Source organism: Labrus mixtus, chromosome 17, assembly GCF_963584025.1.
Source record: "Labrus mixtus chromosome 17, fLabMix1.1, whole genome shotgun sequence".
Taxonomy (NCBI): Eukaryota; Metazoa; Chordata; class Actinopteri; order Labriformes; family Labridae; genus Labrus; species Labrus mixtus.
The window spans coordinates 17,194,676-17,222,460 of NC_083628.1; the positions used below are offsets into that span (position 1 = coordinate 17,194,676).

At 41.6% G+C, this 27,785-nt stretch overlaps 1 protein-coding gene across 2 annotated transcripts; it reads right to left on the reverse strand.

Annotated features, from left to right (window-relative positions):
* LOC132992361 (multidrug resistance-associated protein 1-like) lies at window positions 1–27,785 on the reverse strand. Of its 2 annotated transcripts, XM_061061607.1 has the most exons (30): window positions 27,690–27,785; window positions 27,390–27,569; window positions 23,187–23,312; window positions 22,940–23,077; window positions 19,796–19,921; window positions 18,010–18,071; window positions 17,506–17,634; window positions 16,179–16,409; window positions 12,469–12,646; window positions 11,927–12,088; window positions 11,681–11,773; window positions 11,340–11,543; window positions 9,095–9,241; window positions 8,218–8,305; window positions 7,685–7,881; window positions 6,865–7,041; window positions 6,558–6,725; window positions 5,871–6,060; window positions 5,442–5,514; window positions 5,224–5,320; window positions 4,623–4,830; window positions 3,708–4,018; window positions 3,418–3,617; window positions 3,046–3,172; window positions 2,058–2,159; window positions 1,701–1,847; window positions 1,360–1,518; window positions 951–1,117; window positions 559–753; window positions 1–425 (listed from the first exon to the last, which is right to left on the reverse strand). In XM_061061607.1, exons 1-30 carry the CDS (start codon window positions 27,729–27,731, stop codon window positions 317–319), a joined length of 4,533 nt encoding a protein of 1,510 aa, XP_060917590.1. In that variant the 5' UTR covers window positions 27,732–27,785; the 3' UTR covers window positions 1–316. The 2 variants fall into 2 exon arrangements, with proteins under 2 accessions (XP_060917590.1, XP_060917591.1); XM_061061608.1 differs by lacking the exons at window positions 1–425; window positions 559–753; window positions 951–1,117 and having other exon boundaries at window positions 1,384–1,518; window positions 1,701–1,843.

Here is a 27,785-nt window from a genome sequence, read left to right on the forward strand (position 1 = left end):
GAATCTTACAGTTCTTTTATTAAACAGAATTTTTTTTCATGACATAAAACAGACCTTAAAATGACCCTTATAAACAAAGACATTTCTCAGGTGGAGCTGTATAGTTTAGACAAGTTATTGCTTTGTTCATTTTGAATTGTTTTTAATCTTTTGAATAAGGCAGCTAGGTAAAAAAAAAAAATCTGAAAGTCTTGAAAACTAGCAAAACATTAAACAAGCTCAAACAGATTTTCTGATGTTAAGGAACTTGAACAACTAACTGAAAGTTAGTCATTATAAATCTGGATAATGTCTTTGGTTTGATTGGAGATGAGCATCAGGCTACACCAGCCTCTACACACATCTGATAGAAGTGACTGTGCATGTGGAGCAGCTGAGAGGGAGAGTCCATCTCTGCAATGGAGCCTCTGTCCATCACGATGACCCTGAGGAAAGAAAGACGACACACTTGCAGTAACTGTTGATGTAAACAGTTATTTTCACCTAGAAGTTAAACATGGAAAAACAAATGACAACTGTTCTCCTGGTGGAAAGGAACAAATGCTTTTCAGATGGTACCGGCTGTAATCCATGATGGTGTTGAGGCGATGAGCAATGGTAAGGACTGTACAGTCCTTAAACTGAGTGCGAATGGTCGACTGGATCAGTTGGTCTGTCTTTAGGTCCACAGCTGCGGTGGCTTCATCCAAAACCAGGATCCTTGTCTTCCTCAGGAGAGCTCTGGCCAGGCACAGAAGCTGCCGCTGACCAAGACTGCAGAAAGAAAACAAGTTAAATACATAATTTCAATAAACAATTAATAGAATTTAAAATAAATGAAATTCAAGTCAGAAATATTTTTTTTCAGGGTAAACTTAAAAATAATAAATAAATCTCAGAATCAGTCCGTCAATAAAAAAATGTGAAGGGGGATATGGTAACTCTAGTCTAGGTGTGTTGTGTGGATCTACCTGAGGTTCTCTCCTCCCTCGCAGCACTGATGGTTTAGTTTTTGTGGAAGTGCAGACACAAAGCTACTGAGATGAGCCAGTTCCAAAGCTTTCCACAGATCATCATCTGAATACGAATCAAAGGGGTCCAGGTTCATCCTGAGAGAACCTGAAAACAGAACAGGATCCTGCAAGAGAACAGAATTTGGTCTGTAAAACATTTAACGTGACCACAAAGAAACATTTGTGTTATTACCCAGTTGCACACAAGGTTAATTAAATTCTATAATTCAACAGTTACACAGCTTCAGTGACCACAAGTGTTTACTAAAAGTACTTGATACAAAGTATAAAATACTTTTAGCTGAAGTGCTCACTGCCTGATGCACTAACTACACAAAGTACTTGAGGAGCTGACTGCAGTATTGACCTGGGGAATAATGGTAATTCTGGAGCGAAGATCATGAAGGCCGATATGAGCGATGTTGATCCCGTCAATGAAGATTCGTCCTTTTGCTGCCTCCAGAATCCGGAAGATTCCCAAAGCCAGAGACGACTTCCCAGCTCCTGTCCTCCCAACAATTCCGACCTGCATATTTGATTTTTAATCAATAAATATTCAGGTCACAATTTTTATAGTACACATCATGTAAAAATCATTAACTGCAGTTGTTGCCTAACTGACTACATTAGTGTTACATATTTGTGTTTTTTAATACAGTTTTTATGGCTTTGTTCTGAATATTTCTGATGACTCAGATAATTTCTTACCTTTTCTCTGTCCTGTATGTTGATGGAGATGTCGTTTAAAGCCCAGTCCAAACCTTTACGGTACTGTAGTCCATAGTCTTCAAACTGGATGTTTCCTGAGGTCGGCCAGGCAGTCGGCAGCAAAATGCCCTCGAGGGTCCATGCTGCCTGGTGGGATACAATAAATGTCCCACACACATCAGATCGGCAGATTTATCATCAAAACTCATGAACAATGTTGCCTGTTTAACAAAAGTAAAAACTCAAAACACTGGGGAAACAAAAGACACATTTCTACATTCTTAACATTCAATAAAGAAGTTTCATAATTGTTGAACCAGGAGCTAGATTTAAATTAGATGTTGTACAGCAGCAGACCTCTTTGGGTGTCTCATCATACTCTTTCACTCTTTCCACAGACACAATGTTGTTCTCCACATCAGTCCAGGATCGAACAATCCAGCTCAGAATTCCTGTCACCTGAAAAACCACATAAAAAAACAAACACCATGATTTATCTGAACATTTCCTGATATGACTCAAGGGGAAAACATCCTATCTGCAACTAATTGATTGGAGCAAAAAAGGCAGAAAAATCTCTGATTTCATCTTCAAGCAAAACCAGACACATCCAGCTTCTGAGGGTCCAGTGAAGGATCATTTGCTCTAAGTTTGATATAACTGGATCGTATCAGACTGCCATCTAGCACCACTGTTAGGAATCTAGGAGTCCTATTTGATCAGGATATGTCCTTTAACTCTCACATAAAACACATTTCAAGGACAGTCTATTTTTACCTTAGTAATACGTATATCTAAAATCAGGCATATCCTGACGCAAAATGATGCAGATAAAGTAATTCATGCATTTGTTACCTCCAGTTTGGATTACTGTAATTCTCTAGGGTTAGGGTTGGGTTACCCAGGTACCTACGGTCTCTAAATGTACTATGGGAGGTAGAGCCTTCAGATATTCAGGCCCTTCTCCTTTAGAATCATCTTCCTGTCAGGGTCCAGGAGGCAGACACACTCTGTACTTTCAAGAATGGGCTTCAAAATGTCCTTTTTGAAAAATCTTATATTTAGGGCTGGAGCAGGTAGAGAGCAGCTCCTAGTTATGCTGCTATAGGGTTAGGGGATCTGACACATCAAGTTTCTGTCAATATCTCTGAACTGGGGTTTTAATTAGTGTTCTAAATACTGTGTCAATGCATTTGCTTTATTGGAAATGTTTTCTTTTGTTGAAGAAACATTCTTTGTTGGTTGTAATGGAAAAAAATGTCTAATTGATCATTTGAATGAATCATTTCCATGTTTTAAACCATTGGAGTAGAAAGGTTTGAAAATAGTAAAACAAATTTTTAACCTGGAGAGAGTGTGACACTGCCAATCCAACGATGCCTGGGCTGAGTTCATCCCGACCTCGAACACACAGCACGGCTGCAGCCAAAACCAACAGATTCCCTAAAAACTCCAGATTCACCGCCAGCCATCTGACGGAAAGAGATCAAATTAATGAACTACAGACATTAAATACTAAAATATTTGCATAACTGTATACATGACCTGTATGAAATACATCGGCCTTCAAACAAAGTACAGCTTAAGTGTAAACATTTCTTTCCTGCTGTTTTTCTGTTCTGCTTTCACAACATATTTCTATGTTGTCATTTCTATATCTAATATAGTACATTAAAATACTTCTATTATGTGTGTGTTTTGAGTAGATTAGGTAAACCTGGTAGCAACAAAGCGAGGAAAATACGCTTCCTGGTTGTTGTCAACATAGTGGGAAGCCTGCAGGACAAAGCGCTGCTGTTCCCCAAAAGCTCGGATGACGCCAGCACCCTGCACCGTTTCATTAAAGTGGCTGTAGATCGGTGAGCGACTCACTGCCTCCAACCGTCGCAGCTGACACGAAGAAGCCACATAGAAACTCTGGAGACCAAAATCATGAAGCAGTTTAAGAAACATACGTTTAGGCTGAACCTTTAAGACAGCATGGTATCGTTTAGCAGAAGCCTTTACCTGTATGAAGATGTAGACAAAACTAAGAGGGAGGAGCACCAGCCCCGTAAAGGGTGTGGCTAGGAGCAGAATGATGCAGACTTCCAGAAGCTTGAACAGATAGCCTAACATCATCTTCAGCCCGTCTGGAATCATGCAGTCGATAGCGTCAATCTCTTTGGAGAAGCGATTCAGGAGGTTTCCACTGGGTGTCACCTCAAAGAAAGACATAGGCGAGTGCAGGACGCTGTGCAGAAGATCAGCATGAAGGTGACGTGATGCAACAATACCACCCATAGCAATGGCGAGCGTCGTTCCAAACATGGCCATCCCTGAAACCAGCAAAGTCATCCAGATTCCACAAACTGGTTTAAATGGGCCAGTCCATCACACAGCTCACAGACAAATCAATTGCTGTGTTTACCCAAGTAACATGTTTATATAGTTTAAACATTTTAAAGATGAAATACAAGCAGCTTTTCTGAGCTGTCACATCATACTGAAATCACAACTTCAACCAGGACTCACTGAAATCACTCAGGCTATGAGCAACAATATTTATGGAGGTGGACATCAGAAGTTCTTACAAAATTCTTACAGGTTGGCTGGGTTTCGCCACACTGATTTGAGGTAAAATGACCCTCCAAAAGAATGTCATGACCACTGAGGTCTGCAGCATGCTATATTTCATGTAGTCTGGCTGATGCGTTCATTGGGTTCCATTGTTTTGGTTGTGTATAAAATGTTTTACTGACCCAAGTAGCATCTTAAGAGCAGAGCCATCATTACCGAGTGGAGCTGTATTTTTATTTTGCAAACATGGTAAAATATTTAAGAAGAGTGTTGCTGGCTGGCTATTATGTTTTCTATGTTGTGTTGTCCTGTCTGTCCTTCAGTCTGACTCTCATTAATACAACATGAACACCTTTTACCCACCCTGTGTGAAGCCCAGAGCGGCAAACACGCTGAGTTTCAGCACATGGTCACTCTGCGTGCCATTGAATGGCTGCTCATCAGCCCACAGACTCAGCCAATAGCTGTAGGCCAATGAGGCTGTCTGTTGGAAGGCACAGAGGAAGACGATGGTCATGATGAAGGTGAGGCCAACAGTTCTGAAGTACTCTTTGTACACCTGCAGCTTCACCTGTTCACAGAAGAAAAAACTATTTAAAGTGATACACCCTACAAACAACAAATCTGCAGAAGAAATCTAAAGAAGAGTGACAGAAATATATATACATGTAAATATATTTATTTTCCTTTTCTGAATTCATGATGAAAGTATGTTCTTTAATTCCTTTAAAAATACTCTTATACGCTTCTTCAGTGATTTCTTATTTTTGAATTCATCATCAGATTAATGTGACAAGGGGGAACAAAGGATGAAGGAGGGTTAGCACTGTCAGCTCACAGCAGGGGGGGTTTAGGGTCCTGGTTTGAATCCTGGGGGAGTTTGCCATGTCTCTGTAGGTCTATGGGTTAACTTTCTCATAAAAAAAACCTTTAATTTTAATGTATGAATAAAAACACAACTCACCCTCCCTGTGTGAGCTTTATCCACCTCGGTCAGTTTCCCAGCATCCTCAACGTCCAGATCGACGGCTTCCATCATCTGAACACTGCCCATATCACAGCTGCAACACACACACATACACACATAGTTACACATGCCAGTATTTTAATTAAATGTCTCTATAGGTTTATATATATAAATGTCTGTATTGTACCTGCTTGGTGTGTAGTTTGTGTTCTTACCTGATTAGTTGCTCCTGAGAAAGATCGGTGGAAAAATCTGTCATACTGAGTCGAGACATCGACTTCCTGCTACCTACAAGCCAACATAAATAAACAGACAGCTTTTAACACACATATAAACACGCACAGTATTACACATGTAAACACACTACAAAGACATTTACAAAAAATGTTATATATAAACACAAAATGAGTTTAGTTCCTGTAATTTAATTCCCCTGCTTTATTTCTTTGGAATTATGTTGTAGTGTTAAAATAATATACATTTGTATATTTTCAATATGTAAAATGTTTTGTTACAATGTAAACTGCAAACCCAAGGAATAATAACTTCTGGCTATGCTGAATCTAATCTGGATCCAAATGAACAGTAACAGAAGTATTTGTTTGCGGGGTTAGTATAGATCAATTTTAGCTGTGCTTTGTTACTCTTGTCTTTGGGGGCAGAGCTCTCTCTGTGCTGGGTTACACTGAAAGTGTGGATGAATTTGGCGAAGGCTCCCTTCCTGTCCATCAGCTCCTTGTAGGAGCCCATTTCAGAGATCTGACCCTGGTCCATCACTAGGACCAGGTCCACCTTAGACAAGTAGCTGAGTCCGTGTGTTACCAAAACCCGGGTCTGCAAAAAAAAACAGCACATGTTACTAACTAACTAACTACACACTTAACAATATCAACACAAACTACAATACACATACAATAAAGTGTATGTAAAACAGTTTCCTGTTCTCAGGTCTCTTGTTCCTGTTGAAGTAAAACACCGCTGATGAGGCAGTGGGAACAATTGGGGTTGAGTATTTTGCCCAAGTCACGTCGACATGTAGCTGTAGGGGCTGGGGATCAATCTCAAAACCTTCTGGTTGAGTGACGGCTGACTCTATCACTGAGACACAGCCACCCATAGAGGTAATTCAAGGTGTGTTGACCAGCCGGAATAGACATGATATGTTTTGGTGAGCCTCTGGTGAGAACAGGTAAAACTGTTCATTACCAAAGTACTGACACCGTCCATGGTAACGCACTGGAGACAATGATGAAGTGCAGTAGTTGTGGTACAGTTTGATCAGACCCTGGTGTCTGTCAGGTACAGGTCTACAAAGAAGCAGAAGGGCTCACCTTTTCTTTTAGGATTCCTCTTGGTCCAATAACTCGATCAAAGATGTGTTGTCCCACATGAGCATCAACGGCTGATAGAGGGTCATCCAGTAGGTAAACATCTGACTTCCTGTAGACAGCCCGCGCCAGACTAACCCTCTGCCTCTGCCCTCCAGAAAGGTTTAGACCCTGCAGTCAGAAAATACCTCATCAATAACCAAACCACTTTTTTACAGTGCTTACCCAAACCCCCCAGCCCCTAATTCTGACTCGCTCTCCATTACAAAGACCACACAGACTCTTGGTGGGGGGGGGTCACTGTTGATACCTTCTCCCCGATCTCAGTACTGTCTCCTGCAGGCAGGATGTCGAGGTCCGGCAGCAGAGCACAGGCCTCTAGAACTCGATGGTACCAACTCTCCTTCCTGTCTCCACCAAACAGGATGTTGTCCTTCAGGGAGGCGTTTTGTATCCAGGCCTGCTGGGGGACGTACGCCACTGAACCCTGCAACATTCAAAATCACCTTTATTAACAATCACAGATGGTTAAATAAAAAAAACACCTCATAAGCACTAATGGAGGACTCTGAGTAAATTCTTGATTTTATAAATATATATTCTAATTGAAGGGTCAAGGTGGTTAATTGAGGAGTTTTGTGTTTGGATGTTTAGTTTTGTCTGTTTGGAATTGCAGGATGACTGATATTTAAATTACTGATGAAAGAAAGCAAAACTGCTGTCTGACAACTTTAACTGAACCAGAGTTGTGTTTTTGCAGCTTTCTTATCACAGCTAGCATAGCTTAATATAGCTAAAAGTAAGGTTTGCTATTTTTAAAGTGAAATAAATAATATAAAATATATATTTTTAAAGTTCACTCAAAATGCTTCGCTCTAAATTATTACGTGGATGATGAAATGTAATTTTAAAGGTCATAGTTGTGTCTACACAAAGCTTTGAATATATCACAATAACTGACAAACACACTCCAATATGGCGTCCATTCATTTGATAGTTCTTCTACCTGGCTCCACCCCTTTGAAAATATCATCCAACACTTTTAAACTTGAAGAAATAATTTCTTATTAAAAACCGTTTACAATTAAATAAAGATAAGAATATTTATAATGCATGCTTTGTGTTGTTACCTTGATGGACACAAAGCCACTGCTCTTTTCCATCTCCCCCAACATGGCCGACAGCAAGGATGACTTCCCTGAGCCAACATTGCCTACCACAGCGACCAGGGAGCCTGTCTTAATGTTCACATTGATCCTCTGCAGACATGGCGGCCCATCATTGGTCCAGGAGAAGGTCCCTCCCTCGACCCTCACACCATATCCACCTGAAGGCAGAACATTGAATCTCCACTAGCACTCTGCATAGTTCTACACAACTCTTCTTTTAACACATGGTTCACATTGCTCAATTTAGCTGGCACATTAATCAAAGAAACTTAATTATAGCAGGAGTAAAAGTAAGTGATCATATTTTCAGAATCCCAAAAATATAAAAATTCACCATCAAAACCTGGAAACTTAAAACTTTAAAAATAGTTTTCCAACCAAGAAAGAATTTGATTGTGACCAGGCCATATGATACACTACGCTAACAATACATTGCTACGCTAACAATACAAATACTGGACTGGTGTGTGTGTTCGTGTGTGTGTGACACACACCTGTGCTTTGAGGAAGTCTCTCCACGTTATCAAGCTTAAGTTCATCCTGACAGAGGAAGTTTCCCAGACGTCTGAGTGAGATGATGGCCTGAACAATACAAATGTGATCATGTGACTTTTTGGTAACACTTTTTAGTAACCATCATCAATAAAGGGTAAATCGATAGTTAATAAACTTTAGGGTTATTTTACTGTCAACAAACAACGAAATGATAGTTCATAATGTTTGCTAATTATCTGTAAAGCTACATTTTATGTTAACAGTTTATTGTTGCACACATTCAAACCTTTTATACTCTTTATAAAGTGTTTGTTAATTATCTGTAAACCTTTAAGAGATGGTTCCTAAAACATCTTTAAACATGACAGAAATACATGGAGCAGATGTCAATCATTGGTTTTGAAAAGCATATGTTAACATTATTTGGATGACTATTATAGAGTTGGAACTGAAAATTATAATACCTTATTAATATTCAGTTCCAACTGTAAAAAAGCCATCCATCTAATGTTGACAGACGCTTTACAAAATATTTATTAACCATGAACAAAGTGTTCCAAATCTCTGCTCCATGTATCTCAGTCATGTTTTATAAACCATCTCTTAAAGGTTTACACTTTATAAAGAGTATAAAACATTATGAACTATCATTTCATTGTTTGTTAACAGTGAAATAACTATTAACTAAAGTTAATTAACTATGAGCCTTTATTAAAAAGGCTTTATTAAAAAGTGTTACCGACTTTTTAAACCAATAGAAATGAAGAGACAGCAGAGCACTTTCACTGTTCTTCAACTCTCACATTTAGGTTGATCAATGATGCTTTGGAAAACAACTGTTGCTGTTTAAGGTTCAAAGGTGGCTGGTTGACTTGCCTGCATGGCCGTGCTCATGGCAAAGGGAAGCTGACTCAGAGGAGTTTTCAAAATGTTGATGATTGCGACAGACACAAAGATTTTCTGAGCATCCAGGACGTTTCCTTCATCCATCAACACGTAAAGTCCAAATACTGACAAGGCGATCTGTTAGGAACAAAATAGAGTCACAGTTATAAATATTAATCAGATTTAAAAACAATGAAACAAAATGTTTGTATTTCTTACAGGTTTTAATTTAAACTTTAAGTTCGATGATCATCACCATGACTTTTGAAGGAAACTTGTTTTTTTTTTCAATATTAACAAACATTAAGCAAAACAAAACATTAAGCAAACACACATCAATGTAGTGATGGCTCCGTCTCAATATTTAGAAAGAAACTAGTTTTTAGTAACAGAAGAGATGTCGGCTTCACATGTTTTTTGATTCTATTGATTAACCCGTGTCCCATCTGTTAACATGAAGGATTGAGATGGAGAGAGAGAGGGGGGGAAATCAAATAACATCTATATAGGCCTTTATAACAAAGATTATATAAGGTCTAGCACTGCTGTAGTCATAAAGTGTCTCAAACATTTTGCGCGCTACAAGAGATTAAAACATTCAAAGGTTAGACTGGTCTGTAGTTCACCTTCATTTATTAGCTCAAATGTACAACGTCACGTCTGTGTATCTGTGGGTCTTTTCCAAACCTGATCTTCCTCTCTTTACGATCCTCGCTGTAAAAACTGTCCACTTCCAAATCTTATTTCTCACCAAAACATCCAGTGGTAAATGCCTTAACCCATCTACCAAAGCACAGTGTATTCTCTCAGGTTTTTTTAATATTTCATTTATATTTAGTATATATATTTAATGTATGCATGAGTGCAGGAAGCCATTGTCCTGCAAACAAGAAGTCAGAAAATCAAATATTCAAGGTCTTTCCAAAGTTTGGTCAGGGCACCCTTTTGGATGTGTTGTTAATTTACATATTTTTGGTTTTGTTCAAGGATTCCCATCAGGTATTCTTATTAAAGACTCTCTCATTAGCCCCTTCTGATTCCTCTACCTCTAGTATAAACAGCTTTATTCCTTCAAGGGATACTTCACCCATTTACATTAAGCTTTGTATCATTAGAAACCTGGTAGTATTTTTGAATGGTCATGCATCCCGTCCTCATTGTCACCCGAGATGGGAAAGATCTGTATTTCTTTTCTGAAAAGGAGCTTCTGATGACGCAAAAATCGTCATTTTGCGTCATCTGGGATTACGTGCATTCTGGGAGTTGGTGTCTTTCATCCACATGAACCAAAAAGACACTTTCTGCCTTTTCTTGGTCAGGAAGGCACCAACTTCAAAATGTATTTCACATTTCTACTACATACAGTATATGACCCAATGTCAATACAGATCCATTTTTCAACGGGTGAAGTATCCCTTTAAGTCTTCATACTTTGCTTTTTTAATGTTTTGCATTTGATAAAGACATTACAGATGAAGTCTTGTCTCTTGTCCTGTTGCCATGGCATTGTTTCCAATTGAATGGTGTTCAAAGTATGAGTCTGTTTTTGGAATGCTGAATCAGCATTTTATAATGTAGTCAAAAGCTTATGCTAGATTCTCTAAAACCTGCTTGTCTCTTCTCTGCCAGCTTGTACATAGCTCAGCTCAGCCACATAGCTCTTTGAAAGGAGAGACCAAATCTTGATATTGCCCAATGCAAACAATTAAAAAATAGATAAAAATAGATAAGACAAAGCAATTCTTAATAAAGAATACATGCATTTCTAAATTTTGAAATAATAATAAATTTCAACCTATAAGCCCTCTATTTTGCCCAGATGTCTTTTTATTTTATTTTTTTTAGATTTATTTTTTTGGCTTTTGTGCCTTTAATGTAGAGATAGGACAGTGGATAGAGCTGGAAATCAGGGAGAGAGAGAGTGGGGAATGACATGCGGTAAAGGAGCCACAGGCTGGATTTGAACCTGGGCCGCCCGCTTTGAGGACTACAGCCTCCATACATGGACTAACCACTGCGCCACCAGCGCCCCCAGATGTTTTTTTCACAGGAGATCTTTTCTGTCTGTCAGCCAATGAGTATTGATCCAGTTTGACGTTCACTTGCATTAGCCTTTGAGCATTTGACAACATTTGAACATTTCTATGTTCTACTACAATAAATATCCTTAAACTACAGAAACGTGAAATCAGGAGTTAGTTTGAGTTCAACAGACCAGGAGTAAATCCAGACCCACCAGGAAGGACGACGAGTTGAAGGAGGCCAGAGAGACAGAGTAAAGGATCTGAGATTTCTTTAGGGCCTGGAGTTCTCCGTCTCTCAGGGTGAAAACTCGTTGTAGGAATGCTTCCTCCCAGGCATAAAACTTCAGGATCTTTACACCACTCAGGATCTCATTCATCAGTTTGATTCGACCATCCAAAAATGTCATCTGAACCTCCTGACAAACAGACAATGATCCGTAAATTCATTTTTATTCAATTTAATTGATTGAACACTTACTGATTAGCAGAAAACATTTGGATTCAATGTGAACTCAGGAAGAAGCTCTAATATAAAAATGAATAAATGTTTCACCTGAAGCTTGCTTCTAATTTTAGCGATGAAGCCGTTCAAAGGGAAGATCAGAACAACAGCAGTGATACCGGCCAGAGCTGAAGGACCCAGGAGCTGTCAATCAATCAGTCAGTCAATTAACCAATTAACCTTTCAATCGGTCAACCAATCAATCAATCATTCAGTCAGTCAGTCAGTCAGTCAGTCAGTCATCTAATCAATTAAGCCAAAAGGCAAAAAAGGCGTATATATTGAAATTTGTTTAACCTGCCACAGGAAGTAGAAGCACAGTGAGATCTCTATGGGGGCGATCCAGATGCTATTGAAATAAACCACAAAATCCATGAGCTTCTGAGTGTCCGCTGAAACCAGATTTATGATTTCTCCCACGGTGCAGCCACGCCGCGCTGCACTACTGATCACCAGACACTGAGGATTCAAATACAGAAAACTTTATTAACAATATGTTAGTCAGTAAGGATCAGTGTTGATTTTTGATGTGATAGTGTTTTACAGATGAAACATCCTCACTTAACCATTCAAAGCTAAAACTTGAAAAATCGCCTCCTTCCCTCCACTCATGCTCAACCATCAGCAAGTGAAGTTGCATTCTGGGTAATTCAGGGTTCAACAAGAGAGAAGAATTTTCAGAAAGAAATAGAATCTTTGTTTTCCTGTTGCATGGAATGTCTTAATTTGAATTATCCATCATTATTGTGATGGACGATGAATTATTAGAAGACTCTTTCATCTACACACACATACGTAGACTATGAGTAAACAAACACAAACACACACTGTGTTCTTACCTTCCTGTAGACGAGGCCCATGATGGCCGTCTTCAGTCTCATCCCCACAGTGAAACAGTAAAACATGTACTGATGGTGCAGCAGCGACTGAAGGCAGGACAGCAGGAAGAGCAGCGAGGCAAACAGGAAGCCTTTCCACATCTCAGCGTCTCTGTCCCGCATGAATCCCAGCAGCAAGCTGAGGACAACAACAGTCAGCTGTACTCAACAACAACAACAACAACAACAACAACAACAACAGTCAGCTGTACACAACAACAACAGTCAGCTGTAAACAACAACAGTCAGCTTAGAACAACAACAACAACAACAACAACAGTCAGCTGTGAACAACAACAACAGTCAGCTGTGAATAACAACAGCCAGCTGTGAACAACAACAACAGTCAGCTGTAAACAACAACAGTCAGCTTAGAACAACAACAACAACAACAGTCAGCTGTGAACAACAACAACAGTCAGCTGTGAACAACAACAACAGTCAGCTGTGAACAAGTCAGCTTAGAACAACAACAACAACAACAGTCAGCTGTGAACAACAACAACCATCAGCTGTGAACAACAACAACAGTCAGCTGTGAACAAGTCAGCTGTGAACAACAACAACAACCATCAGCTGTGAACAACAACAACAACCATCAGCTGTGAACAAGTCAGCTGTGAACTACAACAACAACCATCAGCTGTGAACAACAACAACAGTCAGCTGTGAACAAGTCAGCTGTGAACAACAACAACAACCATCAGCTGTGAACAACAACAACAGTCAGCTGTGAACAACAACAACAACCATCAGCTGTGAACAACAACAACAACCATCAGCTGTGAACAACAACAACAACAGTCAGCTGTGAACAACAAAAACAACCATCAGCTGTGAACAACAACAACAACAACAACCATTAGCTGTGAACAACAACAACAACAGTCAGCTGTGAACAACAACCATCAGCTGTGAACAACAACAACAGTCAGCTGTGAACAACAACAACAACAACCATCATCTGTGAACAACAACAACAGTCAGCTGTGAACAACAACAACAGTCAGCTTAGAACAACAACAACCATCAACTGTGAACAACAACAACAGTCAGCTGTGAACAAGTCAGCTGTGAACAACAACAACAACCATCAGCTGTGAACAACAACAACAGTCAGCTGTGAACAACAAAAACAACCATCAGCTGTGAACAACAACAACAGTCAGCTGTGAACAACAACAACAACAGTCAGCTGTGAACAACAACAACAACAGTCAGCTGTGAACAACAACAACAGTCAGCTGTGAACAACAACAACAACCATCAGCTGTGAACAACAACAACAGTCAGCTGTGAACAAGTCAGCTGTGAACAACAACAACAACAACAACAACCATCATCTGTGAACAACAACAACAGTCAGCTGTGAACAACAACAACAACAGTCAGCTTAGAACAACAACAACCATCAGCTGTGAACAACAACAACAGTCAGCTGTGAACAACAAAAACAACCATCAGCTGTGAACAACAATAACAGTCAGCTGTACATAACAACAACAGTCAGCTGTGAACAACAACAACAACAGTCAGCTGTGAACAACAACAACAGTCAGCTGTGAACAACAACAACAGTCAGCTGTGAACAACAACAACAACCATCAGCTGTGAACAACAACAACAGTCAGCTGTGAACAAGTCAGCTGTGAACAAGTCAGCTGTGAACAACAACAACAACAGTCAGCTGTGAACAACAACAGTCAGCTGTACACAACAACAACAGTCAGCTGTAAACAACAACAGTCAGCTTAGAACAACAACAACAACAGTCAGCTGTGAACAACAACAACAGTCAGCTGTAAACAACAACAGTCAGCTTAGAACAACAACAACAACAACAACAACAACAGTCAGCTGTGAACAACAACAACAGTCAGCTGTGAATAACAACAGCCAGCTGTGAACAACAACAACAGTCAGCTGTAAACAACAACAGTCAGCTTAGAACAACAACAACAACAACAGTCAGCTGTGAACAACAACAACAACAGTCAGCTGTGAACAACAACAACAGTCAGCTTAGAACAACAACAACAACAGTCAGCTGTGAACAACAACAACCATCAGCTGTGAACAACAACAACAGTCAGCTGTGAACAAGTCAGCTGTGAACAACAACAACAACCATCAGCTGTGAACAACAACAACAACCATCAGCTGTGAACAAGTCAGCTGTGAACTACAACAACAACCATCAGCTGTGAACAACAACAACAGTCAGCTGTGAACAAGTCAGCTGTGAACAACAACAACCATCAGCTGTGAACAACAACAACAGTCAGCTGTGAACAACAACAACAACCATCAGCTGTGAACAACAACAACAACCATCAGCTGTGAACAACAGTCAGCTGTGAACAACAAAAACAACCATCAGCTGTGAACAACAACAACAACAACCATTAGCTGTGAACAACAACAACAACAGTCAGCTGTGAACAACAACCATCAGCTGTGAACAACAACAACAGTCAGCTGTGAACAACAACAACAACCATCATCTGTGAACAACAACAACAGTCAGCTGTGAACAACAACAACAGTCAGCTTAGAACAATAACAACCATCAGCTGTGAACAACAACAACAGTCAGCTGTGAACAACAAAAACAACCATCAGCTGTGAACAACAACAACAGTCAGCTGTGAACAACAAAAACAACCATCAGCTGTGAACAACAACAACAGTCAGCTGTGAACAACAACAACAACAACAACAACAGTCAGCTGTGAACAACAACAACAGTCAGCTGTGAACAACAACAACAACCATCAGCTGTGAACAACAACAACAGTCAGCTGTGAACAAGTCAGCTGTGAACAACAACAACAACAACAACAACCATCATCTGTGAACAACAACAACAGTCAGCTGTGAACAACAACAACAACAGTCAGCTTAGAACAACAACAACCATCAGCTGTGAACAACAACAACAGTCAGCTGTGAACAACAAAAACAACCATCAGCTGTGAACAACAATAACAGTCAGCTGTACATAACAACAACAGTCAGCTGTGAACAACAACAACAACAGTCAGCTGTGAACAACAACAACAGTCAGCTGTGAACAACAACAACAGTCAGCTGTGAACAACAACAACAACCATCAGCTGTGAACAACAACAACAGTCAGCTGTGAACAAGTCAGCTGTGAACAACAACAACAACAACAGTCAGCTGTGAACAACAACAACAACAGTCAGCTGTGAACAACAACAGTCAGCTGTAAACAACAACAACAGCCAGCTGTGAACAACAAAAGTCAGCTGTGAAAAACAACAACAGTCAATTGTAAACAACGACACACAACTATAAACCCCTAACCCCTGTGTGAACTCTATATGACCTCTGCGACCTCTGTGTGATCTCTGCAACCTCTTTGATCTGTTATCTCGGTGTGACCTCTGTGTGTCCTCTGTGACCTCTATGTGACCTCTGTGCGACAATTGTATGACCTCTGTGTGAACTCTATGAGACGTCTGCTTGACCTCTTTGATCTGTGTAACCTCTGTGCGACCTTTATATGACCTCTGTGTGACCTCTATGAGACCTCTGCTTGACCTCTTTGATCTGTGAAACCTCTGTATGAACTCTATATGACCTCTGTGTTAGCTCTGTGACCTTGGTGTGACCTCTGTATGACCTTGGTGACCCTTTTGACTTACCTGAGCACCTGGGGCACTGTGAACATGAAGGCATCATGCAAAAGGAGACACAGAGTCCCACACATGAAGTAAAGCCCGAAGCTCCGTCCCACAGCACGCAGGAGAACAAGGCCATAGCCCTGCCCCTTCTGGTTCTTCGTCAGCAGGTGAGTTTTCTCTGTCAGAGTGGCAGAATGTTCAAACCAGGACTGGGAGCCGGACGGGTATGGTCCTGGCGTAGCTGGCTCGTCCCTGTAGAACAAAAACAAATAGAATGTATGACCTTTGGGGGGGGCTGTACCCCCTGGATTGACCTTTATTTCGCAGCTGTTTAATGTCACCATTAGCTACACCTTCACACTCCCCAAACTTTGTCAAACAAACACAGATTGAAGTGATATTAGTTGTTTCTTCTTCTGCTTGTGAAACTATGTGGTCAAACATCAACTGGTCTTCATGTAGTCAAACATGGAGCGGTTTATGTGGAAGGACGAAAGACTCAATGTCCCAGCATGCCCTTTTGTAGTTCTGTTCCAGGTTTCTGTCTGTTCAACATGAATCTGGTTCTGATCCAGGTTTCTGTCTGTTCATCATGAGTCTGGTTCTGATCCAGGTTTCTTTCTGTTCAACATGAGTCTGGTTCTGATCCAGGTTTCTGTCTGTTCATCATCAGTCTGGTTCTGATCCAGGTTTCTTTCTGTTCAACATGAGTCTGGTTCTGATCCAGGTTTCTGTCTGTTCATCATCAGTCTGGTTCTGATCCAGGTTTCTGTCTGTTCAACATGAGTCTGGTTCTGATCCAGGTTTCTGTCTGTTCATCATGAGTCTGGTTCTGATCCAGGTTTCTGTCTGTTCTACATGAGCCTGGTTCTGATACAGGTTTCTTTCTGTTCAACATGAGTCTGGTTCTAATCCAGGTTTCTGCCTGGTCAACTTGAGTCTGAAACATATCCCCTAACCCTGATTGTACCTCTGTTCGTCCTTCAGATCATCCTGATCTCAGGGTGGTGTGCAGCATTTTGATCGTGATTCATATTCTTCAATGTTAATGTTTCATGTTGATCCTTATTATTAACTTTCTGCGTGCATCATTTTGGATGCTACACTGTCCATTAATAACACGAGCTTGATTCTCACCAGAGACATTCACCTTTGCTCTCTGTAATATTTGGACTCCTTCAAAGATGTTTCTGTTTCCTTCTGTTCAGAAACTTCAATCATCTCACTTTAGAGCTGCTCACCTGCTTTGACTTTGTGCCAGCCTGTTGTACGACACCTGTCGACCTCCTCACTGTGTAATTACATTTAACATCTCTTTTCAATATTTCAGTCATAAAAACTTTCATACTGCAGCAGTTTGCAGTTGGGAGTCCAGAACTTCTCCAGGTCCATCATGATCCTCAGTGATGAGTCCTCGTCCCGTAGAGACCACAAGTCTTCAGACTGTAGGGGGCGCTGGTAACCCCGAAGCACCAAACTGAGCGTGAAAAAAACACAATGACAAATGTTTTTATTATTATCATTATTACTATTAGCAGGTGTAGAAACAGCTGAATGTTCCTCATCTGATCATTTACCACAACCCATGGATATAAAATAATAATAATAAAATAACATTTATAAAATAGAATAATAATACAATAATACATTAACAGATTATAGAATAAATATGGAGGTGATCTGTAGTCCTGCCAAAGGAAATTAAACTACAATCTGCCATATTTACATGTCAATGTACATATTTGCACTGTCCCTATTTGTGTAATACATTCATTCATTAATGAATAAAAGGTTTAGGGTAGCCTTCAGTGTTTCATCTCTGACCTTCATTATTCAACTTTGACCTTCATACCTGCTGAACCAGAAGAAGAAAAACCTGGAGAGAAAAGAGGCGTCTTCTTCTGGACACTGATTCTATGGCGAGAAAAGAAAGAAATCTTTTAAAGACACAAGTTGATGTGTTACCTGGCTATAAGTGTGTGTACCTGGGTGAAGGTGTGTACCTGGGCGTAGGTGTGTATTACATGGGCGTAGGTGTGTACCTGGGCGTAGGTGTGTGTTACCTGGCTTTAAGTGTGTGTACCTGGGTGAAGGTGTGTACATGGGCGTAGGTGTGTGTTACCTGGGTGAAGGTGTGTACCTGGGTGTAGGTGTGTGTTACCTGGGTGAAGGTGTGTACCTGGGTGAAGATGTATACCTGGGCGTAGGTGTGTACCTGGGCGTAGGTGTGTGTTACCTGGCTTTAAGTGTGTGTTACATGGGCGTAGGTGTGTACCTGGGCGTAGGTGTGTGTTACCTGGCTTTAAGTGTGTGTACCTGGGTGAAGGTGTGTACATGGGCGTAGGTGTGTGTTACCTGGCTTTAAGTGTGTGTACCTGGGTGAAGGTGTGTACCTGGGCGTAGGTGTGTGTTACCTGGGTGAAGGTGTGTACCTGGGCATAGGTGTGTGTTACCTGGGTGAAGGTGTGTACATGGTCGTAGGTGTGTGTTACCTGGGTGAAGGTGTGTACCTGGGCGTAGGTGTGTGTTACCTGGGTGAAGGTGTGTACCTGGGTGAAGATGTGTACCTGGGCGTAGGTGTGTACCTGGGCGTAGGTGTGTGTTACCTGGCTTTAAGTGTGTGTTACCTGGGTGAAGGTGTGTACATGGGCGTAGGTGTGTGTTACCTGGGTGAAGGTGTGTATCTGGGCGTAGGTGTGTGTACCTGGGCGTAGGTGTGTGTTACCTGGGCGTAGGTGTGTTACCTGGGTAAAGGTGTGTACCTGGGCGTAGGTGTGTGTTACCTGGGTGAAGATGTGTACTGGGCGTAGGTGTGTGTACCTGGGTGAAGATGTGTACCTGGGCGTAGGTGTGTGTACCTGGGTGAAGGTGTGTACCTGGGTGAAGGTGTGTACCTGGGCGTAGGTGTGTGTTACCTGGGCAAAGGTGTGTATTATCTGGGTGAAGGTGTGTACCTGGGCGTAGGTGTGTGTACCTGGGTGAAGATGTGTACCTGGGCGTAGGTGTGTGTTACCTGGGTGAAGGTGTGTATCTGGGCGTAGGTGTGTGTTACCTGGGTGTAGGTGTGTGTTACCTGGGCGTAGGTGTGTACTGGGCGTAGGTGTGTGTTACCTGGGTGAAGGTGTGTATCTGGGCGTAGGTGTGTGTTACCTGGGTGTAGGTGTGTGTTACCTGGGCGTAGGTGTGTGTTACCTGGGTGAAGGTGTGTATCTGGGCGTAGGTGTGTGTTACCTGGGTGTAGGTGTGTGTTACCTGGGCGTAGGTGTGTACTGGGCGTAGGTGTGTGTACCTGGGTGAAGATGTGTACCTGGGCGTAGGTGTGTGTACCTGGGTGAAGGTGTATACCTGGGTGAAGGTGTGTACCTGGGCGTAGGTGTGTGTTACCTGGGCAAAGGTGTGTATTATCTGGGTGAAGGTGTGTACCTGGGTGAAGGTGTGTACCTGGGTGTAGGTGTGTACCTGGGCGTAGGTGTGTGTACCTGGGTGAAGATGTGTACCTGGGCGTAGGTGTGTGTTACCTGGGTAAAGGTGTGTATCTGGGCGTAGGTGTGTGTTACCTGGGTGTAGGTGTGTGTTACCTGGGCGTAGGTGTGTGTTACCTGGGTGAAGGTGTGTACCTGGGCGTAGGTGTGTGTTACCTGGGTGTAGGTGTGTTTTTTTGACAGCTGTCGGCGGTCAGAGAAGCAGCTCAGGACGAGCTCAATGAGCTGGAGAGAAAATCGGATGAAGAACGCAACGAAACGAACGGCATCAGAGGAAAATCCCTGAAACCACAGAGGTCAGAGGTCAGCCTTTTGATGGTTCTAGTTCCTTAACAGTAAATAGGGTTCGCTTTATTATCAGTGGTCGTATTCACGAAGAGTCACTCCTAGTGACTGATTCTAAGAACATTCTTAGAGTCAGGACATTTTCTCAGAGTTTCCCCTCAATGTTCAGACTCGATCTTTGTAAAGATGAAAGTTATTCTCAAAGTGTCTCAGTCCTTCAGAGAGCTCATCAGGAGGAGTGAGGAGGAGTGAGGAGGACTTTTAACTGGATGAAGAGTTTCTCAAGCTGAGGAGGAAACAGAGAAATGTTCTCCAAACACGACATGAAGAATATTATTGACTCATAATCGAACAAATTAAATGATTCATGCAGACATTTCGATCCATCTCTGACTTCATTCAGTACAAAGTGAAACATGTTGAGTTTCTCTTCATGTGTTTACCTCCACAGGTGTGTCACATCACTGATTAACTCTTTACCTGCTGAGGTAACGATCAGCGTGTGAAGCAGTGGTCATGTGATTTCAAACATCTTGTAGACGTTATACTTTTAAAGTACGTCTTACAAATCATCACACAGATGATCATTTCAGAGTTATAATAACAAAATATCTGACTAGATTCTATTATTGACTTTTTCAACCCATCAATTTATTTTAGATTAACCAATCACAGCTTCTGAAAAAATGTGTCATACCGAGCAACGGGGTCGACCCGACTCACTAGATAAAAGTTTCTGGCCCTTTCCGAATAGTCCCAGTTCAGTATGCAGTGTGTACTTTTCAGTAGGTGGTTTCAGTATTCTGAACATTTCAGCATGGATACTAACTTCCTGGTTTTGTTCAGTATGGTTTGGTTGTATTTTAACTCCCACAATGCTGTGCAAAGTTAAACGTAAATTGTCACTTCACGAGCACCTCCAAATCAAAACAAACGAGGATGGATTAATTAAATTAGTTTTTAATCTAGAGTTAAAGTCCCGACTGAAATCACTACTTTTAGTTAACAACAGAAAATATAACAAATGTCTGCATTATTATAAAACCTTTCATTTTTACTTTCCTTTATGTACTGTAAGTTATTTGCATACAGTTACTGCTCGCATCAAATTTAAAACTCTGCTGTTCGCTTACAAAACAGCGACAAAAACTGGCTCCTTCTTACTTTAACTCTCTCATCCAGGTCTACACTCCCTCCCGCCCACTACGCTCTGCCAATGAAAGGCGTCTGATCCAACCTTCACAACAGGGTCCTAAGTCTCTGACTAGACTCTTCTCCTCTGTCGCCCCCCGGTGGTGGAATGAACTTCCAAACTCCATTCGATCTGCAGAGTCCCTCTGCACCTTTAAGAAAAAGCTAAAGACCCAGCTCTTTATGAACACCTACTAACTTAATGATGATGGTCTCCATATCATTGATGATGATGATAGTTGTGACGATGGTTTTTGTTTGATAACGATGACTTATAAGATGGTTTCTATACTGATTAGAGCTCTCAAGAACTGCCGTCAATGTTGTGCTTTGCCTCTGTGCAATGCCTGTCAGCACCTGTGTGTCCAATCAGACTCAAAGCTGATCGTTTGCTCTTACAGACAGTGTTCCCTTTTTTCTAGATCCTTGCTTGTGTTGTACTTACTCTCTGATGTACATCGCTTTAGATAAAAGCATCTGCTAAGTGAATTGTAGAATTGTAGAATTGTAGAATTTAGTTATTTAATCTAAAGATAAACAAAAATAAAATAAAACACGCGGACGGATGCAGCCAGTTCGGGTAATGTAAATGACGCCACTTCCATAGGATTCTGTCTCTGTCCCCACCTCTGCGTGGCATATTTACAACTTCAATAATAATGGATAATAATAATAATGGAAGTCGCTCAGAGTGAGATTATAACCATTCAAACGTCTGGCCACTAATGATTTATCATCATCATTACGTCTAGAAGATTTGTGTTCACATATCCGCGTCTTTGATTCGCATTTTGTCATACCCATGTAATATAAATTACATGAACATGTTAACAAATAAACAACATATTGTGTGGTGGAGACTCCCTCTGCTGGGATGGACTAGTACCTATTATGGACTAGTAGACTAAGTTTAAATTAGTCCCACTTGTGTGTGTTAGAGGTAATTGTCTGTTTGGAGTGCTGTCCTAATCGTTTTTCTTCTTGATATAACGACAGTTAGTCCTTCAGAATCTGTGATGTGTCCATAGAAAGGAACTCTCTGCTGTAGACAAATGACATACCTTTGAATGCTGTAATTAACCAATCAGAATCCAGTTTTACACCTCAGTGTAATAAACCAAAAAACTGAAGAAAGTGCAGATCTAAGTTTTCATTTCAGAATTGAGTGGCTTCTTATTAAATGGTTTTAATTAAGATTCTTCCTCAGATACCGAAAGAACGGACTCTTCTTTGACTTCATTATCAGTGACATACGATCTGCTCTGTCACACACACACTACCTTTAAATTCATCTGCTCTAGATTTAGACCTGACACCCTCAAGAGAAACTTTTCACTGAATGTGAAATTCTGCAACTGAAAGAGAAAACTGAGAGAAATGAACTGAGATGTTTCCAACACGTGGACGCTGTCTCTTCAGAAAGCAGAAGGTGAGAATGGATGTAGAGGAACAAACGAAGACAGAACCAATCGCATGAGAGAGAGACTACAGCGGGGAACACGTTATAGATTTAAAAACGATCTGTGAAATGTGAGAGAGCCCACACATGACGACAGATCATGACAGATTAACAGTTCAGACAGAAAACTCACAGGAAATGTAATCGTAAGACTACCAAAGATAACCAAAGATGACCTTGGTATGATGAACTCTGTTTGTAGTACAGAACAATGGAGTCCACCTGGAGACCTCAGACCACATCTCATCCTCATTCATGTTTATAAAAACCAAACAGAACCTCCAAACCTCCGTCCAGGGTTAAGGTGAGTCCAACTAAAGGTCTGCCAAAGTCAGGGGTTAGGGTGAACAACAGATCAATATTACCTGATCAATAATCTGCTCGATATCGACCTTCAGAGGAACCAGGGAACAAAGAACCAGAAGAGTCCAGAAGAGGAAAAGGACGACAGAGGATCGGTTGCCCTTCATCCGCTCCACCTGGATGATCACAACAGCAAGAACCTACGAGGAAGAGCAGATACTGTTTCCAGGCGAACTTCCTCACCACGACCGTCCTCTCCGTGCATGGTGGATTTAACAGTTGCCAAAGTAACGTGAAGCAGTAACCTACCAGAGTGAGGCTCCGGATCAGTGGACCAATCATGACCAAGAGGTGCTTCTGAATCTCCTCGTTCTTCCTAACTAGGATGTAAAAGATCTCTAAAAGACCAAAGGATGCCAGACTGAGCCCCAGTAGCTGCAAGGAGTCCACAGAAACCACATTTAGACCAGGTTTTAACCAAATAAATCACGTTTAATACAAAAACATCAATAATAATAACAATAATATCTTAGACTTATAAAGTGCCTTACAAGAAACCCAAGGATGCTTTACAGTCTTAAAGAAAGGGGGGCAGTTATAGGAGACAATAAAAAAGAAATAAAACAAACAAACAAAGAAATAACACAAAAACAAACAAATGAAGGAAAGAAGAAGAAAGAAAAAAGAACTGGGTTGGGGGGAGGGGGGTGTTAACGGAGGCCGAATGCTTTGGTGAACAGATGGTGTTTGAGAAGATTTTTGAAAATGTCAAGAGCCGCAGCAGTGCGGATTTCGGCAGTTTGGTGTGGGTCGTAGAGAGCAGGCCTGTGGCTGAGGATTGCAGCTGTTGGGATGGGGTGTAGGGAGTCGGTGAGGTTAAGATTAAGATTAAGAGTAAGATTTACTTTATTGATCCTGCACAGATCCGGCACATCGGCAGTGCTCAGGAAGCAATCTGGCACCTCTCCAGCTACCAGACCAACTTCCATATTTTTGTCCGCACCGGGACTTGAGCTGGCGACCCTCCGGTTCCCAACCCAGGTCCCTACAGACTGAGCTACTGCCGCCCTAAAGGTACGGTGGGGCTAGAGCATGGAGAGTGAGGGCTGGAGTTTTGAGATATTTTTGAGGTGGAAAAAGGCAGATTTGGTGATGGGTGGTGGTGGAAGTTGTGGACCTCGAGTGAAGGGCAGATGGAGCGGTCATCCACAGAGAGTTGGAGATCTTCAACCTTCCTGAGAAGTGGCTTGGGGGCCACAACCATGAGCTCAGTCTTGCTGCTGTTGAGTTTGAGGAGGTTAGAAGAAATCCAGGTTTTAATGTCCTGCAGGCAGTTGACTAGTCACTAGGGGCTTTGTGGATGGAAGGGTGTTGAGGTAGAGATGCTTGTCATCGGCGTAGGAATTACAATTTAGCCCATGTTGGCGGATTATCAGACTAAAGGGGAGCATGTAAATGGTAAAAAGAAGAGAGCCTTGCAGCATGCCTTGGTTAAGTGGGGCTGAGGAGGAACTGGAGTTGCTGATGAAGACAAACTGTTGCCTGTTAGAGAGAGCTGTACCAGAGATGCCAAGGTGTTCAGATAGGCAGTTGAGTAGGATGGTGTGGGAGACTGTGTCAAAAGCTGCAGAGAGTTTTAGGAGGAGGAAGATGCTGATGTAGCCTGAGTCGGCAGTGTGGTCTCTGTAGGCCTCCAGGTTGACAGTGAGGCCAGATAATTTTTTAGAGTCGTTCTAGTTGACGACCAGAGGCCTTCATGGCATGGAATTCGGCGCTGAACCAGGGGGCTGGAGAGGTGAAGGAGACAGTCCGGGTTTTGAGGGGGGCGACTGAGTAGAGGGTGAGGGACAGAGCAGTGTTGTAATAGGCTACCCGGCCTTTTACTGTGGTGTCAGGGGGATCATAGGCCAGATGGGTAGCTAGTAGGTTTGTCAGGGCTGATGCGCTCACTGACTTTGTGCTGGGAACTGGGGCTCTGGGCATCTGAGGCTCTGGGGCACAAGATGGCAAAGGGTCTGGGGCACAGTGGCAGAGTCACTGGGTACCTGGGAAGCTGAGGCTCTTGGCAGCCAGAAGGCAGAAGCTCTGAGGAGCTTGAAGGCTAGCACACTAGCTGCTGGGGCTGCAAAGACTCTGGGCAGCTGGACTGTGGCGGTAGAAAGTGGCAACGGGAACCATGGTGGTTAATTATTTTCCTCTGTCTTCCACGGGTCCCAGGAAAAATTGCCAAGCAAGACAAGTCCAAGTAGACTGCTTGTTGTTGGCAGTGCTCCTCACCTCATTGGAAGCCATTCTACAAATGCTCTGTGTATAACTAATCTTTGAAATTAAATCCAGTCTTTTAAGAGGCTCTGGGTCTATCTTTGCTCTCTTCATACTGTCATGATAGCAAAAAAAAGAGATGGACCCACGTGCAGAAAAGTCCCAAAGAATAACCCTCACTCTTTGCAAGAAACCAAAATCCATAAATCTACAAAAAGGGAAATAAATACAGCTCAGGAAGCCACAAAGAGAAAAGCAGATGATACAGGACCATGGCTAGATAGAAAAATCACAGAAGGGAGGAAACAAAGGCTGTTTTCGAAACTGCGTACTGCATACTACTATCTAAATCAGTATGCAGTATATACTTTATACTGCATACTTAGTTCAACAGTAGTATGTAGTATGACTGCCAGTCGTCGGTTATTTTGCAGTATGCTTGGCACGGTTAGACTGTCCATCTGGAGGTAATTAGCATAATTAAAATAAAACAAGTCTACAATCTCTCATATATTGTGTCATTTATACACAATGCCCAGGGTTGAAATATGATTGGCATGCTATTAAAGTTTTAGTATACTTTTCAGACATTCAGGTTTAACTTTTACTCAGCTGTTAATAATATGAAGAGCAAGCTAAGGACCCTGTAATTGCAGCTGCTTGTCCAGCTGTGGCACATGCACTGTACAGTCTACAAAGCAGGAAAATCCGATGTGGCAGACAGAGGAAGACTTGTAAATATATGAACATGTCATATTTGTTATTGGTTCATGCCCATAATGTGGCAAGATATTCAGTCACCACCACCGACGAGTTCAAACAGCTGCTCTCTGGCATTTTGATCTCTGACCTGGCACTTTGCATTGTGGGAAACAGTACGCGAGGTAGACTGGTCCGACTGTTACTTGATAACAAACACCTGTACATGAAGAACAACCTGCAGTCTGCTTCAAACCAAAAGGACAATTTCTACTGACAAAAAGATTGAATATTGAATTGTTTATTTATTATTTTTATTTGTTTTGACTGATAATCCGATAATGAACTCTGTATTTTATACACACAGATAGTTCATGATGTCTCAGGAACACTGACAATTAGTAATTAGGTTCTAAATTATAGAGAAAAAATGTCTGTTTAAATGTCCGACGGTCCGTTTAGCGTCGTTTTAATGTCTTTCTTTTCTCTGTTATTAAACTCCGCTCATGTTGATAAGTTTCATTGAAGTCTGATCCGCTGCAGCGTCCAATCAATGACTGATATTCGATAAGGGGCCGTGCCTGTCAGTAAAAAGACTTCCATAAAGTCATCTCTCATGTATCCTCGGTCATCGCTCCTCAGATCTCCCTCCTCTCTCCTCGATCCTCTCTCCTCCTTTCAATTACAAGAGCTTTGGGACGATCCTTATCATGGCGGGTCTAAAACTACTCCTGGTTCGGACAAGGAGCGAGGAGTGAGGAGACAGCAGTTGAGAGAACTGAGATGCAGGGACAGAGGCAGGAAGAAACATGATAGGTATGATACACAGGGGGAAAAATTACAACATAAAACAGGAAACACTCAAAACTAAACTCAAGATTATCAACAGAAAAATACACAGGAAGACAGGAAACAACAGGGTACAATTAACAAAATAAAGACCAGTTTAAAGGGGCTATATGTAACTTTAAAAAATACTGTGTTTGTAGCGATACTGCATGGCCGTTAGGCGAATTGCACCAGTAACCTGTTGCTCGCTCTCCCTCGCATGCTAGTCATACGTGCTCGTACGTACACAAACGAGCATCATCATCAGCCGTGAAACACTGGATATTTACCGGCATAATGTTTACAGAGGAGGTAAGTTTGTACTGTTGATCTCTGTAAGCGGAGCTGAGTGAGGAGGACGTTGAAAACGTGCATTAAATGTCACTTCCTGGAGCTTTGGCGGAAAATACGACCCGCGGAAACTTTTTATACGGGGCAACACAGACAGACAGTGATGAACATCTACTTTTTCACATCAGTTAACCGTCAGCTTATTAATGGGCGATAAAAAACGATTTATGTAAAAAGTTACATATAGCCCCTTTAAGACAAACTTAAAACCAGCTTTAAACCAGTTGAAAACCAGCTTAAGACCAGCTTTAGACATGTTGAAGACAAACTTAAATCCAGCTTTAGACCAGTTTAAGACAAGCTTTAGACCAGCTTAAGACTAGTTTAAGACCAGCTTTACCAGCTTTACGACAGCTTTAGCCCATATCCTACCGTCTTGCTGCAGCAGAGCTTGGAGAGTGGGATAACTCCTGGATGTGGGCGGAGCTGCAGGTAGAGCAGGTAAAGAGGAGAACAGGTCCACAGGTAAACACAGGGCAGCCACACCAGAACAGTGTGCTGGAAACACTGTGTCAGGTGAGGTCTGGAGGTGTACCAGGTGACATTCCAGTCCTGACATCAACAGGTAGACAATAAACACAGGTAAACAAAGTGAAATGATTTCAACATCTGTTATTGACTTTACATTATTCAATCATTTTAAGTTATTTTAAATTTGAATACATAACTCACCCATAGAGGATCCAGACCACTCAGACTGCACAGAGCCTCCATTTAAGAGGACCTTTATTTTATTTTCTTCTTCTTCTTCTTCTTCTTCTTCCTCTT

Bases quoted from the DNA above. Each gene is read 5' to 3' on its own strand.
- LOC132992361 (XM_061061607.1), bottom strand. From the start codon at position 27,731: ATGGAGGCTCTGTGCAGTCTGAGTGGTCTGGATCCTCTATGG. The intron at 9,242-11,339 runs GTGGGTCTGGAT...TGTTCCTAACAG, and splicing joins TCAACTCGTCGTCCTTCCTG to ATCGCCTTGTCAGTATTTGG. The intron at 7,042-7,684 runs GTAACAACACAA...TGAATGTTGCAG, and splicing joins GTGGCTTTGTGTCCATCAAG to GGTTCAGTGGCGTACGTCCC.